This window comes from Girardinichthys multiradiatus, chromosome 22, assembly GCF_021462225.1.
Source record: "Girardinichthys multiradiatus isolate DD_20200921_A chromosome 22, DD_fGirMul_XY1, whole genome shotgun sequence".
In the NCBI taxonomy this organism is placed as follows: domain Eukaryota; kingdom Metazoa; phylum Chordata; class Actinopteri; order Cyprinodontiformes; family Goodeidae; genus Girardinichthys; species Girardinichthys multiradiatus.
In genome coordinates, this window is record NC_061814.1 from 36,938,483 (window position 1) to 36,955,889 (window position 17,407).

Below are 17,407 nucleotides of genomic sequence, written 5' to 3' on the forward strand. Positions count from 1 at the left end.
ATTTACTTTTCCTTCCCATAGAAAGTACCTCTGGATCAGTGCTTCTTTGTTCTCTTTGTGTCTCTGCTCTGTTCTCTCAAACCCCCAGTCGGTCGTGGCAGATGGCCGCTCACACTGAGCCTGGTTCTGCTGGAGGTTTCTTCCTGTTAAAAGGGAGTTTTTCCTCTCCACTGTCACTACATGCATGCTCAGTGTGAGGGATTGCTGCAAAGTCAACGCCAGTGACTGTCCACTGTCTCTACATGCTCATCCAGGAGGAGTGAATGCTACAAATCTCTGACTCGATGCAATCTGCTGGGTTTCCTTAGATACAAAAACGTTTTATCCTATTTGAATAAATAACTGAATCTGACTGCACTGTTCAATGGTTAGTATTAATTGGAATGTATGTACCTGACTTTTGTGAAGTGCCTTGAGACAACATGTGTTGTGAATTGGCACTATATAAATAAACTGAATTGAAAACAGAATTGATCTTAGAAGCAAAAATGCATATTGCAAGATAAGAAACAGCAACAACAGCTTTACTTAAAGCTGTAAATGAAAACAAAGAATGCAATTACACTTTCATTTTTTTTATTAATCATTTTTCAATAAAGGGACAAAATGGGCATGTGAACAGGATTATGCAGACATCTGCCAGAAAACACAGACAGTGGTATTCCCAATACAACTGAACAGAGACCCCAAACAAGTACAACAGAAATCATAGTTTGTTTTGTCCAACGACCACTGGCCACCATTAGAAAAGAAAATATTATAATAAAATTATAGTATAACCAAAACAAAAGAATAAAATAAAAACAAACCAAAAATATATGACTCCATTCCATGTCTCTGTTCAGAACAGAGCATATAGGTAATAATAAATAGTAGCTCCCATTGTAAAAGATAAAGTTCATGTTCAAGTTACAACAAACAGCTCTCAGAACAGGAATAGAAAAGGCTGATAACAAAATATTCCGCATTGCCATTTACAAAAAAAAGTCTCAACTCAAGCAGGCTTCTCCACATCCCCCTGGTCATTTTTAAATATGCTTTGCATATGAAAGTATATTCACCCAATCTAAATATAAAGCACCATTTAGTATTTGGCAATGGAAAAGAAAATGCAAAAACATATTATTTATTTTTAAACATATTTATTTCAACTTTTTTTAAAGTAATCCATGTACTGCATATTAAGTTTTTTTTATCTTTAGATTTTTTTCCTCCTCTCTTCTTGATGTTGGAATGTTGTCAGGTGGGAGAGGTGAGAGAGACAGAAGCACACAACAGAACAGGCCAGCGTCAGCTTTCAGTACTGCATACAGGTATGGCAGCAGAGTGAGGAGAAAGAAGTGCGAACAAAAAAAAAACCCAAAGAAGATATGTACAAACGCCTCTGTGGACAGCAGGAACCAAGGCAGCAGCCATCTGATGGCCTGCGACGCCTCCCAATGTTACACACTTTACCTGCTTTCTATGGGAAGTTTCTTTTTTATCATTTTATTTTATTTCTTTAGACATACAAATAATTCGCACTATATTATCCTGCCAAATTAAAAAAATATACCGCGGCAGCTTGGGATTTTTTTCCACTACCAAAACAGGTATGGCAAATACCTTTAGAGAGAACAAGCAACAGTTAAAAATACGAGCCTCAATATAAATACTATAGTGCCTACTCTAAGTGAACATTGAATTCAAATACAATTCTAGAAATACAGAAAAAGTAGACCATAAATGTGTTTAAGTATAGGAACTGACATGACTGTGCATTTTCCTATATTTTAAGTTCTTTATTATATATTCATATATAATCTTAATCCTTTCCCAAATGCAAATTGTATTTCAACCTGAAGAGCCGTGAAGAACAAAGGCAAAAAATGAAAACAAATAAACATTACAAAATCCTTTTTTTTTTCAACTTTTCTGAAATGTTTCACCTCATATATACTGTGATGGTAGTACTGAACGCCATTGAGATGCAGTAACAAAACTTAAAACATTTCCCCCTAAAATATAGTATAGTTTTGTTTGAAAAAATTTATTTTATATGCCCATGTTTGAAAGAGAAGTTCTACCAAAACAGAGTCTGGTGGTGTAAGCAACAAAATCGGAGTGTTGTCCAGGCAGCAACTTGCTCAGGTAATGATAAATCACAACTTGTTTTAAAATGGTGGTTATTAATAAAGCCAGGAGAAGTGCATTTAGATTGCTACTATGTAGGAGAAGTGGTTAGCTGGGAGGAGAGTACGTTCTTGGGTTTCCATGGTTAACAAACGGTCAAGGGTAAAATGGCGAGGATACAGAGGTCAGGGATAATGAAACCGCTGGCAACAGATTTTGTGCGTCTTTTTTTTACTGCTTGTAACAAGAGGATCCTCATCATCTGACAGCATTACAAAGAAGATTTTCCCCTTTGGCGTAAACTGGGAAAACTGAAACAGTGCACTTCATGTCAAACAAATCCAGCTTTTAGACTCAATCCACGTACCATCTCTGCATGGATGTGCGACAATGCACATTTAGTGCTTTGCATTGAACAACATGAACGAAAATCTCTTTTGGGTTAAAGATCAACTGGAAACAAACACAATAAAAAGTAACGCGCTCTACATTGACCTACAGTGGCTCCCAAGAGTACACATCCTCTTTAAAATGGCATTGTGAAAAAATGTTTTTTAAATATTTTTCCACCTTAAATGTGGCAAATGTCTCATTCAGTTCAACTGAAAAATAAATTAATCTGTTAGGAGAGGAAATGTACAAAATAAACAAGGTACAACTTGGTTACATAAGTTTGCACACCCTTAAACTTAAACATTGTTAAAGCAAGTTTTAATGTTATTTCAGCTTCTTGTCTTATTAGGTACAACCCTAAAACCATTTAAGTGCATCTGATTAGCTAGAAATGAAACTGGACCAGTTGATTTCTTATGTTTTTTTTTTTTTTTTTTGCTAAAGCTGTAATTTATAGAGATGTGACAAAGACTCCAAAGGATCTTATTGTACACATGGATCATTCAGCAGAAGGGGCCTAAAAATCCAGAGCGATATATATAAACACCGTAACACAGTAAAGACAGTCCCCATTAATTTGAGAAATTATGGGACAACAGGGACATTACAAAAACTGGAGCTTCACCAAAATGGATGGAAAGAAAAGATAAGAATTAGTCAGGGAGGCTGCCAAGGAGCCTACAGCAGTACTATTTCTGCCAAGTATTAGTTGTGTTCTACATCTGACAAAAATCTCCAGTTTTTTCCAAATGTCTGGACTATGGAGTTGGGTTGTAAAAAAAGAACATTTCTACCACATAAAACATCGAGGCCTGGCTAAAATCTTCTAAAGCCTTTTTGGTATGAACATTGAAAACTGAACATTACTAAAAACATCAAACCCACAGTAAATCATGGTGAGGGCAGCATCATGACATGGGATAGTTTTTTTTTTTTTATATATAATAGGAGTTTTTCATAAAGGTGGATGTAAATTTCAATACCGGTTCCAAATGCCTATTAATATAGACCCAAACCCTTCAGGTTTCTGCTAGAAAGCTGAAGATTAAGAGATAATTTATTTTTAGCATTACAGTAAGTCCAAGCATACATGCAAATCAACAAAAGAATGGTCTAGAATCAAACTCCACAAATCTGTGGGGGTTCCCTGAAGAGGGCTCAGACAAGAGATGTCCTCATAATCTCAGAGATTTGAAGTTTTTTGCAAGTCAAGATGTAGGGCTCTGAAAGACTCCGACCAAAAACCGAATGATGAAATTCAAATGATGTGTCATTAAAGTATTAGTTTAGGGACGTGCATGTCCAGATTACTGCACCTTTTCTTAGTGCTATCAGATTTGTTTGTTTTTCAGTTGAATAGTAGTGGACTGTTGTCAAATTATAGGTGGAAAAGTATTACATTGATTTATTGTATTCTCATGTTTTAAACACAAACACCTGATATTTTAGTAGGGCTATGAAAATTTTTCAGAGCCACTGTATGCATATTAAATAACAATAAAACATTTTTAAGAGCCCTAAAGTACAGGTACATGTTTTTGCAAAGCTCTCTTTCTCTGCCAGTCACTGCTGATAACCCTTTTCTAATGCAACAATTGTAAAGTGAAAATCGTTGCCGCAGATCCCTGTAGCGCGTACATAGCTTTCAGTTCTGTTTAGCTTTCTGTCTGTCTAGCTTGTATTTTCTTCACTGCTCTTAAGTAAAGTTAGCTTCAATTTGAGCTCAAATATTACTTTATGCATTGTTCCACACCCTGACATGCTGAGCAGCGTTTTAGGCTTGTGCTAACGCAGACATGTGACACTCTTCGCCTGGTCCCTCAAGTTCAGGATTGTACATTTTATCACAGATTACCTTTCTCTCAAAAGCTCCTCCATACAAAAACTAAAACACCAAATAATTGAGATATACACAATACTGCTTGTACCATGCTTGCCATGAAATCCCCAATAATAATATATAGCCTATTAAACGTGTATTAGGTAGCTAAATGATGATTTGGATCTTTCATCATGAGCTGTCCGTTTAAGCTGCCAGGTGCTTGATGCAAGGACCTTTTCCTGGATGATCGAACTCTTTTAGCTTCATCTAGAGTGACCCCAAACGTAAACCAGATAAGATTATGGCCAATGCAGTTTTGAGATATCAAAGGCACTCTTCCTTATTCCTCCAAATGATAGTACAAATTTAGTTCTTAGCACACTTTTTGTCTTTGTGAAAGAAATTTGAGGCCTGTCGTCACTTTTTTAGTAGTCAAGCCAAATACATGATTTTCTTTTTCTTTTAAACCCTGTTTGAACATGGCATCTTTTAGAAAGATCAGGATAAGTGCATTTCCAGGGTCGTAAAAAGAGGGTCAAGTTAAAAGACTGTTCACTTTCCATGTTACAAAACAAAGCTGTACATGATATGTGTTACAGAATGTATGCAGCATGGATGTATCTTTATTTTCTTTTTTTCTTTTTGAAGAATAAAAAGAAAGTAAGTGAATGAGAGAAAAACAGCAACACATTTACTCAACAACTAACCAACCAGGGACAAATTCTTTTCTTTTTTTCTTTTCTTTTTGATTAGCAAAAAACATACTATGCATGCTGACTAATTCTTAAAAATAAAAAAAATAAAACTCAATAAAAGGAAATAGTACACAACATGTAAATTATTGCACAAGAGAAAGGCTTGAAGTTTTGCGTCAATGCAAGAGTATTGCCCCGATACAGATCATGCATTCGATGGGTAATGGAAACAAGGTGTGCTGGTGCAGAGCACATGGTCTTAGGCTTCCACCAGGTTGGTGAAAGGGGAGTGTTGGGATTGGGGCAAATCTACAAAGGGGCTAGGAATAAACACTTGACTGTTGGCGACCCAGTTACAAGGACAAAAGGTCTCATTGTTCTGCCTTCTACTCTGACTTTATTTCGGTACTCAAGGGACGGTCACTGTGCCATTTTTTCATGTGTTTCTCCAAGGTGCTGTAAACACTGAAGGGCATTTTACAAATTTCACACTTGTACACATCTTTTCCCACCTGACCATGGGTCTTCATGTGGCGAGTAAGTTTAGAGCTCTGGGCACACGCATAATTACACAGCTCACACTTGTATGGTCTCTCTCCTGTGTGGCTGCGCCGGTGTACTGTCAGGTTACTGCAGTTCTTGAAAACCTTGCCACAGTACTCACAAGTGTCACTCCTGCGTCCATCCTTGGAATTGGGTCTCCCAGGACCCCCAAGGTGGGGCGTGCTGCCCCCACTGCCTGTCCCACTGCGACCGGACATTCCTCCATCCAGTTCTCCTGGAGGGGTCGAGAAACGCAGGCTGCCATTCTCTGACGAGTGCTCAGATGATGATGCAAAAGGCGATTGTCTGGAATCCCCAAAGTTGAGAAAGGGGTCCTTGAGTTGTCGAGAGGCAGCATAGCCAGCCAGCCATTGGGAGTAGACATTTTCTGTATTAGGGATTGTGGGGGTAGGCAGGTCAAATTCTTTCTCCAGTTTAATGCGCTTTGAGAAAGGACTAAGTGGACTTGGGCTACCCAGAAGTAGTTTCTTTGAGAAGCCAATTGAAGCAGATTCATTAGGAGATGCTCCTCGCCCATTGACTGCTGAAACAGTGCCTTCCTCTAAACGTTCTGTTTCCAGGACAGAGTCTCCATCGCACATATCCCGACTGTGGTGATGGTCTCTGCTGAGATGATGGTGCAGGTGGTTCTCCTGGGCCATGGCGTTTCGTTTGTGTGCATTGAGGGCTTCGCTAAAATGCTGCATGCTGGCAGCCAGACCTATTCCCTGCATGACCTCTGGCAGTGAACGAGGGATAGATGCCTCGTCAGCCACCCTGCCCAGTCGACTTCCAATGCTGCTGCTGTTTTCATGCTGCCGTGCTGCTTCCAGGTTCAGTCCAAAGTGATAACTGTTGTTTCGTTTGGGTGGCCTCTCACCATTCTGCACTTCCTCCTCCTCCCCCTCCTCTTCCTCCTCCTCTTCCTCTTCCTCCTCCTCTTCTTCTTCTTCCTCCTCCTCCTCTTCCTCTTCTTCCTCCTCCCCATTTTCTCGTAAAATGCGATTATTTTCACTTTTCAGCTTGGCCACCACTGATTTAAGTGCATTGCTTGCACTGCCTATGTGCTCACTAGTGCCAGGCTCTGGGGATGAGGCTATTGATAGACCATCTTCTGACTTGCCTGTGTTTGGTGAGGAAGATTTGTGCATGTGAGTCTTCATATGTCGTTTCAGTTTGCTGGCCTGTGTGCAAGCATGATCACACAGGTGACATTTGTACGGCTTCTCTCCTGTGTGGCTTCGCCGATGCACTATTAAATTACTCTGGAACTTAAAGGCTTTGCCACAAAACTCACAACACTTTGATTTCAACTGGGTGTTGGAGGAAGTGGGTGGTCCTGCTGTAGGGAGAGGAGTCGGAGGAGTGGTTTGTGAGCCCACAGGCGACTGCATTGAGCCTTGTAGTGGTGGTGGAGTAGCAAGATATGGAGGTTTGCCACCCCCTGCACCCCCTGTGCCTCCATTTCCTCCTGTCTGGAATGGCTGCAGTAAGCGCTGCATGGGGCTTGGCCGGCTGGGTGATAGTGGGGGAGTAGACCCTGAGGTGTTGCCCGCCAGTTCCCGTAGACGCCTTGAGAAATCCATTGTCGGAGGTGGGTCTAGAGGCAGAGGAGGATTAAGGCGTAGCACCCTGTCAAAGGCACTCGGGTGGTGGGCTGCCAGCGCCAGCTCCTCTGGGCTCAGATGGTGGGGATCCAGATGGTTTCGTGGAGGGGGGCTGAAGAGAGGTGGTGTTGGGGGGAAACGCTGATGATGGCCCCCAGGAATGCCAGAGCCAATGGCACCTCCTGCTCCAATGCTGTCCCTTCCCCCTGAACCCGAGCCAGGAATGCGGAGGAGGTTGAAAGGACTTGCATCAGGTGGCAAATGGAGGCCATGAAGGGGAGGCTGAGAGGGACAGTCGGCGCCACCACCAAGGGAAGAAGGCCCGCCCATGCGTGGGGTGAGAGGACTGCCATGTTCACTTTCCAGGTAAATTCGAAAGCCATGGGAGTTCTGAGCATGCTGCAGCAAAAACCAGGCGCTGCCATATGACTGCTTACACGTTGTGCAGGTATATGTGGTTGGCTCCTCCTTACCTGTGGGGACAGACAAAAAAGAACTTAGAAACATGATGACTATTTTTTTAACACTGCTTTGTGAAACAGCCTTATAAGAAAAATCATCTTAATTTCTTTCAACACTTGAATGTGGAAAAATGCCGGACCTTAGGCCTAGCCCCATTTAAAAGTGGTTGGACATGGTGTTGAGGGCTTTGCAAACACAACAGCAGCTCTTATTGAGGTCATGCCCCACATGAGTAGCATGTGAGAAGTACTCTGTGTATCTCTTTTTCTCCCAGACTGCTTTGGGACATAATTTCTCCCTTTAGACTGACTGAGAGTCCTCCATTGTCAGCAGGAGAACAAAGATGCAGGCTATCCCTGTGGACCACTACTTCTTACTGATCTACCAAAACAGACTCGCTGGTATCACTCACACAAAAACACACGATCACACTCACACGAAGCCCCTGGAGAGACAACAGAAAAACACAGAACTCTGAAAACCTTTAAGTTTCTAAGTTTTTAGTGTTTACCAAACAACCATAGGTAATATAAAACCTTAATATACCCGATAAAGCAGTTTTTTTTACTCAGAATTAATAATGCAAAATAATGGAAGATGTCAATACACTGTATGCTCTGAGATCCATAATCATGAGATATACCTTTAATCCAAAAAAATACAGTACACACATATATTCAATGACTCATGCATATATGTAACCTCGGCTGCCTGAAGAAGAAAAAACTATAGGAGTGTGCAACCTTCTAGGCTCTGACTGAAGAGGAAATCTGATGCTTTCAGTCTGCATCAGAGCTTTTTTTTCCCTCATTGAGCCATGCACAGTTGCTTTGAGAAGGCGATGAGAGGAACATTTAAAACAATAATTGCTTTTGTAAGGGCATCGGGAACGATGACCTGTGGTGCGACCCGCAACGCGTGTCTAATCTCATTAGTGGACGGAATAGACGGCCATCGGCTCGTTTATGAGATTAGACGACAAACGAACGCCCTGCCGCTGCTGTTCAGAGGCAATGTCTGCTAAGCACGAAATGGAAAAAGCACATCAAAAGCAAAAAGAGACAATTTTACCAAAGTCAGAGAAAAGATCTTATTAAAATATTTGTTCAGCTTGTTTCTAAGAAGGAAGATCACTATGGAATAACTGCTATATCCGTTGGTTCCTTTTGAAAAAGAATAACCAAGAAAATTAAAATTATTTATCTTAGAGCTTTCACGTGTATTTGTGAGTATAGAAAATGAATAATTGTCACATAGTGTCTATAATATTGAGTTGTAAATTTTGTGCAGTTTATAGCGAGACACACATACTGTAATGCATTTATCGAAAATGTAAATGTGTTTGTGTGTCTAATGATTGAAGAAGTGGAATTAATTGAGATAAATTGCTGAGATATTATTTTGTTTGCAAAATTATTTATAGATTCATTACAAAGAGGAACATATTTCAAGGGTTTGTTTATTAATTTTCGATGACTATGACTTACAGCTAATTAAAACCCAAAATTCAGTTTCTCTGAATATTAGAGTATTACTAGTACAGCTGCTGTCCATGCCTCGTTATTCTCCCTCAAACCTTTGAATAGGCTTTCATTCACAATCCTCTCAAGACTACAGTTATCCCTTTTTATTGTGCATCAATCTTTTTCCTTCCACTTGACTTTCCATTCATATTCTTGGATACAGCAATCTTCGATCAGCTAGATTCTTTAGCAATTATCTGTTTTGCTGTGGCTTACCCTTCTTGTACATGGTGTCAAGACAGCACTTTTCCCTATGATTGTTTAGGCAATAAAGTGTAATTTTCTAAGAAACAGAATTTTGGGTTTTTATTAGCTGTAAGCCATTATCATCAAAATAACAGAAATGAACCCTTGCAATATGTCGCTCGGTGTTCAATGAACTTATATAAAATGAGTTGCCTGAAATAAATGTACTTTTCAATAACATTCTGGTTTATTGAGAGTTGCCTGTATTAAAACTGACACCATTGATGATATAAAAAACACAACTTCACTCTGTTTCTGAAACAAAGGTTCGGCCACAACTGTGCAACTCTTGATCTTGCCGTGAAGCTCAGACCTGTATCATTGCCGACTGAAACGGTAAGGTTAATGGATATTGGAGTAGGCGACCGCTCCACTCTGTCTCCCTGTAATATACTCCCATCAGCCACTTCATTAGGCAAACTCTTCACCACTCCAAAGAAAAAAAATGAAGTGAGAAAGCAGAAGATGAAGACAGATGGAGTCAAAGAAAGGCAAAGACAGAAATGAGATGGTGGTAATTCCTCTGTATTAAGTTTCAATAAAGGTGACAAATACCTCTAACAACTCTAAAGTTTGAGCCTGGCCTATAGAGACATGGGGAAGGCAAAAAGGAGGGTAGAAATGAGGGAGGGCAGATGGGGTAGATAATAGCATCCGGTTCTTTACCTGGGGTAAATGTCAGAGCCTTCGAGGCACTAGTAAGACTCTAGAGAACACACGCAAGCACTGTTTCAAAAATTTCCTAACACTCAATACCTGCCATGCTGCAGTGACAAGCACAGGCATTAAGCCCTATTAAGCCAAGGGCATTGCCTGGACACTTATGTGGTGCTAGATGGAGGAGGAAGCTAGTAAGGCAGCCTGGCTCAGGTATCAGATGTGCGTGTGTCTGTTTGTAATGTGGGAGTGTGTGTGTGCAGCAGGATCCCCTGGCTCCTTCAATCCCTCTCTGAAGGAAATGTAGCACTCTGGCTGTCTGAATGGCAGAAATAAAGCTTGTGTACCTCAGGACACAGACTACACACCTCGCAAAATAGATTTATTACGACCAGTATTCACTAGATGCATCTTCACTGGCAAATTATAGCAAAATTATAGATTCATTCAATTATGGTTTCAAATTACCTTTCAAATGTGTCACCTTATCAGTAGCAACAATAAATTTAACAGAGCTAATAGAATTACACTATAAATAGTCAGTAAAATTAAAGTAGGCTATTAAAGTCAAATCTATATTTTGTTTTACTTGTTCAATTTGTGACTCCGCATGTCCATGAAACGCCAAAAGCATCCCTCTGTGAGGGAAACCTTAAATGTTTCAGATAATGATACATTTACATAGTTTTTTTTTTTCTTCTTTTTCAATAAATTTACCTTGGAACGTCAGCCTGAATAATTGTCTGTTCCTCATCCAGTCATTCTGTCCTATAAATTAGCTGGATTGCCACCATTATTCCTCTCCAACCAGCTGGGAGACAGAAACCAATGCCAGGTCTTGGCTACCAGATAGGACAGTCCTGCAACTATCATTTTGGCCTTTCCACTGTCTCAGTTTGGTTTCTTTCCCTGTAAAAATGTTCTCCCCTCTCCTGTGTTTTCATATTCCCATTTCTTCTCTACTATTGCAGCGGACAGTAGAGCAATGCAACATTTCCTCAACAGGATTAGTTGGGAACGCTTAGATTGGGGAAAATGTTCCCTAAAAAAATCTCAAATTTCTAGTAGAGCTCCTGGCTTTCAGGAAGCTCAGCTTGTACTTATATCCAGGCATCCACAATAACCTCTGGTCACTCTGTGGGTTACTGAAAACAGGTATGAGCCGGTTTATAGTATCAAATTAAAGCTAGATTTAAAGAAAGTAAATAAATAAATAAATCAAGACCACTACCTTTTTCCCTGTGCCATTGGTTTAAAGGCCAAAAACGCCAAAACAAATTTACCAGTAACCAGTGTCCAGCCATATACATAGTAACGCAGCACTGCCCCTCCCCCACCTTTTACTGCACACTGCTAGTCAGCTGACTGAAAAAAGGGTACAGTTTTCCCTTGCTTACAAGAATGATAAATTCAACATTTAATGTTTAATTCAATTCAATTCAATTCAGTTTTATTTATATAGCGCCAATTCACAACACATGTTGTGTCAAGGCACTTCACAACAGTCAGGTACATACATTCCAATTAATCGTAACAATTGAACAGTGCAGTTGGAGTTAGCTTTTTATTCAAATTGGATAAAAAGTTTTTCTATCTAAGGAAACCCAGCAGATTGCATCCAGTCAGTGACTTGCAGCATTCCCTCCTCCCTTGTAAATACGTTTGGTCACAAAAAATGCTGACAAGCATAGTCGAAAAACTGACTATTATTAAGCCAACACTGCTCTAAGACTACAGTTGGCAGGCTGCAAGCTGCATCTATACAGCAGCAGACTCCAGGCTGGCTACATGAGCAAATAGCCCAGCTAATTAACCTGCTGATAAGAGGTTTTTATACATGTGGTGCTTTACGCAGAGCATAATGGCAATAAAGTATAAACTAATAAAATATTTAGTGGAGGTTTTTGTTTTTCTTTAAATTAAGTCTATGTATCAAAATCACTATAAACAAATGTTAAAGATAACCGTAACGTGTAATAATTAACATTTTATTTTAGAAACTTGTTTCTTTTCTGGTTTTAATAAAAGCAATCTGATTATTTTACATTTCTGTTGAAAAATTATTTACCTATTTTAACCAAAACAAACAAATGAACATAAAATTGTGTTCGTTTTTTCTCAGATTTCTCATTAGTTAGTAACTGAGATCTGTATTAAAGCAGTAGAAGTGAAGTTCTTACAGATACACTGCAGGCCAGACTTCTGGAAGCAGGACCAGTAAAGGCCAGACATTCCTGTTTCTGTTCACATAGTTTTATGGGTTTTGTTAGAGCTACAACATGTTCAGACTTTTCTTTCATTAGCATGCATCATTGTCCTCAGTTTGCCTATAGGCATACATTCATGTTAACAGACCACTGCAGAATAAACATGTTACCAAAAGAAAAGAAGGGCTTAGTTTTAGGTCTGAGATTCGTACACCGTGACAGCTTTAGTACAAAAACAAAAACAATTCAAAGTTTGCATATTGTATATATGTCATGATATTTTTTAAGCCAGCGAGGTTACTCTGAAAAAGGAAATTCTAAGCAAGGAAAACCCAAATACTTGCTAATTATAGCAAAAACTTTGTATGATAATCATGTTTATTTTAATGGAAATTATACCAGTGAAACCATGATCTTTTTTGTACAAATTTAATCTTGCTTCCAAATGTTTGACCTGCAGTATAGTTAGAGTTTCATTTAGCTCTCATCATAAATACCTCTAATCACTATTTTGACTCCTTAGACTTTATTTGCAGACCAGCGAAAAGGGGTTTGCACAGTCCTCCTCTCCTTCAATTATTTTCCCTCTATGTTCAAGCATTCTCCCTAACTGGACAGCAAACAATTGGAATGCAAACAGTGGCAGCTGGTGTCCTGTCCACTCACTGAGAAGAGCAACGCCATCAAATAAGTACACGAGAAACATTGCTATAAAAAAAAATAAAAGCCACCAATGCTCCGCTTGGAGGAAAATCAGTCTCTATTTACTGGCTGGATCAAAGCAACTTCCTCAAACACAGCCATTTTAAGAAAAAATATGACAGCATTGGTGCAAGGAATACTAGAAAGTGGTAGACAATAACTATCAAGAAACACTGAGTATGACTGAGGGGAAAAGACTGAATTCCTCATTTTACAGTCAAAAGAATTGCTTCTTTGATCACTGAAGTGACTTCTGTTCAGCTGCATTCGCCTGAGCTGTACCACCGTGTCTCTGACTTTGCCTGATTTTGGTTTTCACTTGCAGGTGGAAGCAGCCCCACATATATACTGTGCGCATCACTTTGAGGCTGGGTAAACCATCATTTACACCCCATGAATAAGATATTCATAAACGTTTTTCAGGGACTTGCTTATCAGTTGTTCTTTTTAAAAGGAATCGTACCAATTAATTTGGGAGAGGTCAAGAATGCTGAGAAATATAGAAGACAATTGAAATTTGGAGACTTTAGTTTTTCCATAGCCTTCAGACTGTAAGATATTAGATGGGTTTTGGTCTCTTTCATCAATGCGTTATTGCTCCGGCTAATAAAGGGTCATAGTTCTGCTGAGCCATGTATTCCTTTAGCTCTCAGTGGTGATGATTTTATGGAATAATCTACAAATAAAATGTTTTTCACTGAAACGATCGAGCTATGGCTGCTTGCACCATAAACGTGCTCCTGACCCAGTGCTTCTGTAATTTCTTTTATTTGTTTCCTGTCCTCTCTGGCCTGCTTCTAGCGGAGGTTGCTGGGGGTCTCTCAGTGTGGTGAGTGGGTTTCTAGAAGGGAGTGGTCCACATTCACCACATGTTTGTTCAGGAATAGGGAGATACCAGTTTGTATCCCTGGGTTGCTCTATAATGATTAAAATAATAAAACTGTATAATATTATGCACAGTTTACTAAGTAAATAAAATTCTGCTTAAGTATTTCTTTAAATAAGAGCATGTATATGGTCTAGATGACAATATAATGACAATATAATAAGCTTATCAGTAAAATATTATATACTTGCAGGAGCAGGAATAAATGTTGCTTTGCTTTTTAAATAAAAGTAATTAAATTTTTCCACATTTTTGTTTTATATCTTTGAGAAAATACAACAAAGGTGTGGTAGTTTTACTCAAGATTATCATAATAAGAAAATCTTAAATCAGCCCATACCTACTTTTCACCAAAGGCATTAGATGATCAACTGAATTTAATACTTTAATTAGGCCTGAATTGGACATTATGTAACTGGACTACATTACTGAATATGATTGTGGCTGTTTTGTTTTGTAAAGTGTCTTAAGATTACGTTTGTTATGAACCAGGGTATATATAAACCCTTATCAAACATCAGCTTAAACTTCCAGTTTAGCTTGTGGCTGTGCCGCTATTGTCAGTCAGAGAATGATGCCTTTAAACAGATTATGTGTTTAAATGCCAGGGTGTTATATTTATCTCTTTTTCTTTGAATACTTGCAGGATGGACTCCAAAACTACAGCAAGGGATGTATATAACCCTTAAACTAGAGGTATAAAAAATGAAAACGTGATTTAAACCAGGCTACATCTGTGCGATCATAAAGAATCATAGAACATGTCAAGACCACTTTGATGTAGTTAAAAAAAACAGGACTGCTATTTTGTTTCTGCAATAGAATGCAAAGAAAGAAAAACATATTTTTATCTTCAAAAGAACGTGGTTCAGTCAGCGGTGGATTTGTCAGATTTATAGACTTTTAATCAACGGGAACATCAACAACACTGTCACCACAGAAAACCCCCTAAGCTGAACTTAAATCGGCTTCAAAAAACTTTTGAAAAATGAGTGTCCAGGAAGAAAAGAACTTTGAGCACAATTGGATTACCAAAGACAACAAAGAATTATTGATCCGGTCTGATTACATGCTGTGTACGTGCACAGAGGTGCGCGTGGACGTGTGTGTTTGCATGTTGCTGCTATACGTCCATGCAGTCCAGGCTGATGAGCAAGAATATCAATACAGTGTGTCTATGTGTGTGTGTGTGTGTGTGTGTGTGTGTGTGTGTGTGTGTGTGTGTGTGTGTTTGTGTGTGTGTGGCATATCAATACCTTCTGTGTCTGTTTTGAACCCCTGCTGCGTTACAGACTGGGCTATTTGCAACTCTCTCGCCAATCTACTTGTGTGTGTGTGGGTGGGTGTGTGTGTGTTGGCCAACCAACTATTACAGCTGCCATGTGACAATCTCTACTTTTTCCCTCCCTTTGTGGTCCTCACAAACAAACAACCTCTCTCACACAGACAGTTGGGTCTTTTTTAAAGTTTGTCCTAATGACACAGCTCGGCCCCTTAAACTATGTTTATAAATGTAATCAAACAGCTCGGCCTTTAAAGAAGGATCCAAGATCCAAGCTGCTGTGTCGATGCACTGTAGCCTCTATGTGTGTGTGTGCGTGCGTGTGCGTGTGTGCGCTCATTTGGGGGACCAGTAGTCATGATGGCAGAGAAAGCATTCACTTAACCCCAAACCGCCATGGTGAAATTACAGAGCATCCAAATTACAGCACATATGTGAACACAGAGAGAGGGAGAGTAGACTTGGTTCTGACATGCACACACACATACTGACACACACATAACGTGCATGTTAGCCTGGTGACTCATCATGAGGATTGGCATTTAACCACAAATGGACGAACTTTGTATCAGCTCATTTGTTTTGTAGAGTGCTGTTTTTAATCACTGTTTAAGCACTTGGGTTGTTTTGTTGTAACTACCACTGCAACACTCACATAGACATTAGATTAGTTGCCCGTATCATCAGTTGGTCGGATTCAACTGTTGACTAGATCTGTATATTAAAACCCATTAAGTTGCAGTGAATGCTGTTCATCCTAATCATCAAAACAGAAGTGTGCTTATTATTGATGAAACGAGATCTCACAATAATGAGAAAGTTCTTATTATGGCCCCAAATATGAAAGCATGTTCTTTCAGGACTGTGGAATCCATGTTTAAGCCTTTATTTGGAAGTAAGAAACAAAGTAGTTCTTGACTCGCCCTATATTGACAGAGTTGACTAACAAAGCTGGACATAACCGCTCATCTATATCATGTGCCTGGCAGCATTTTGGGTACCCGACAGGGCCTAATGATAAATTCAGATCATGAGTCGAGATGATAAACAATATTTGGTTTTAAAAATACAAGCCTGAATGAGATTTGAAACCTAATAATCAAAATTATGGCATTTTCACAAATAAAAATTAAAGTTTCCTGGATTACCAACTTTGTTTTTAAAGACTTTTTAATCAGTGTAAAATGATTTGGTCCTGGTTTGATCAGTTTTACATGCTTGTCTTATTCTAAGGTGGTCATGATGCCAAAAAGAAAAGCATTGGAAATGCTCTTTTTGTATTTTACAAATAGAAATTACATTTCAGAAATCTAAAACTGTATTTTCAATAACCTCTGCTCAGTGTAGATTTTTTCAGTTCAGGTTTGATCACTTAAAGTATTTTAGATTTTAAAGTAGAAATAAACAAATTCAGTCCAAATTCCTTAAAACTGTGAAATGTCCTTTAGTGTAACGCAGACCGAAAGTGTCAAACCTGACGCTAATCTTAGTATCATTAGTGGCTAATGGCTGGCCAGTTTTTTCTGGGTGTTCATAAACCATTCATATCCTGTCTGTCCCAATGTTACAATTCCTTTCTTCTGCTGAGCACACAAATTCTGTCACATAAATGATTTTAAGGTGATGGAAGCTTCTTCTAAATTTATGCAACCAACGATTGTTAGCCAGTCTGATACAGAGCAGTCAAATCCATCACACCACTTTAAAACTACTTTCTTACACCAAGCATAAGCAAGATAAGAATGATGTTTGTACTGTGAGAATACTGCAACCAACAGTTACCTGCTAAAAACAACACTAATGTTATCATCTGCTTTGGAGCTTCCGATCAGCACTAAACTAAATGGCTATTTACTGATCAGAAATTCTTAGGGTGTATTCACACCCTACTGTACTTTTTGCAAGTGAATCATAACTTGTAAACAAAGCCACGCATTTGACCATCGTTGCTCCCATTGAACAGAAATGAATGGGCAGGACAAAGCACAGACCTGGAAATGGAGGAAAACTATCATAGAAGTAATGCTGCATTTCTGTTCTGCATATTTGTGCAGTTATTACAGCTGTAAAATCATTATGGGTGTCAAGAACAGCTCATTCAAGGCAGGTTTCACTGTGTTCTATTTCTAATTTAGAACGGCGTTGGCAAATGCGTGCTCCAAGCCAAAGGAGACAATGTGCTCTGTATGCCCTGACCCTCAATATTCTGGGAGCAGCGATGCTAAGCATAAGACGGTGGATCAGGTATGATTTTAATGTATTTACTATTC

The 17,407-nt window shown here is 39.2% G+C and overlaps 1 protein-coding gene across 2 annotated transcripts in view; it reads right to left on the bottom strand.

The window, feature by feature from the left end:
• Positions 1–559: 559 nt before the first annotated feature.
• bcl11aa (BAF chromatin remodeling complex subunit BCL11A a) overlaps positions 560–17,407 on the bottom strand; it is a 60,323-nt gene continuing 43,475 nt past the window's right edge. For both annotated transcript variants that reach the window (XM_047351835.1, XM_047351834.1), the window contains exon 3: positions 560–7,645. In XM_047351835.1, coding sequence (XP_047207791.1) covers positions 5,409–7,645 — 2,237 coding nt within the window. In that variant the 3' untranslated portion in view covers positions 560–5,408. The remainder of the gene's footprint in view (positions 7,646–17,407) is intronic.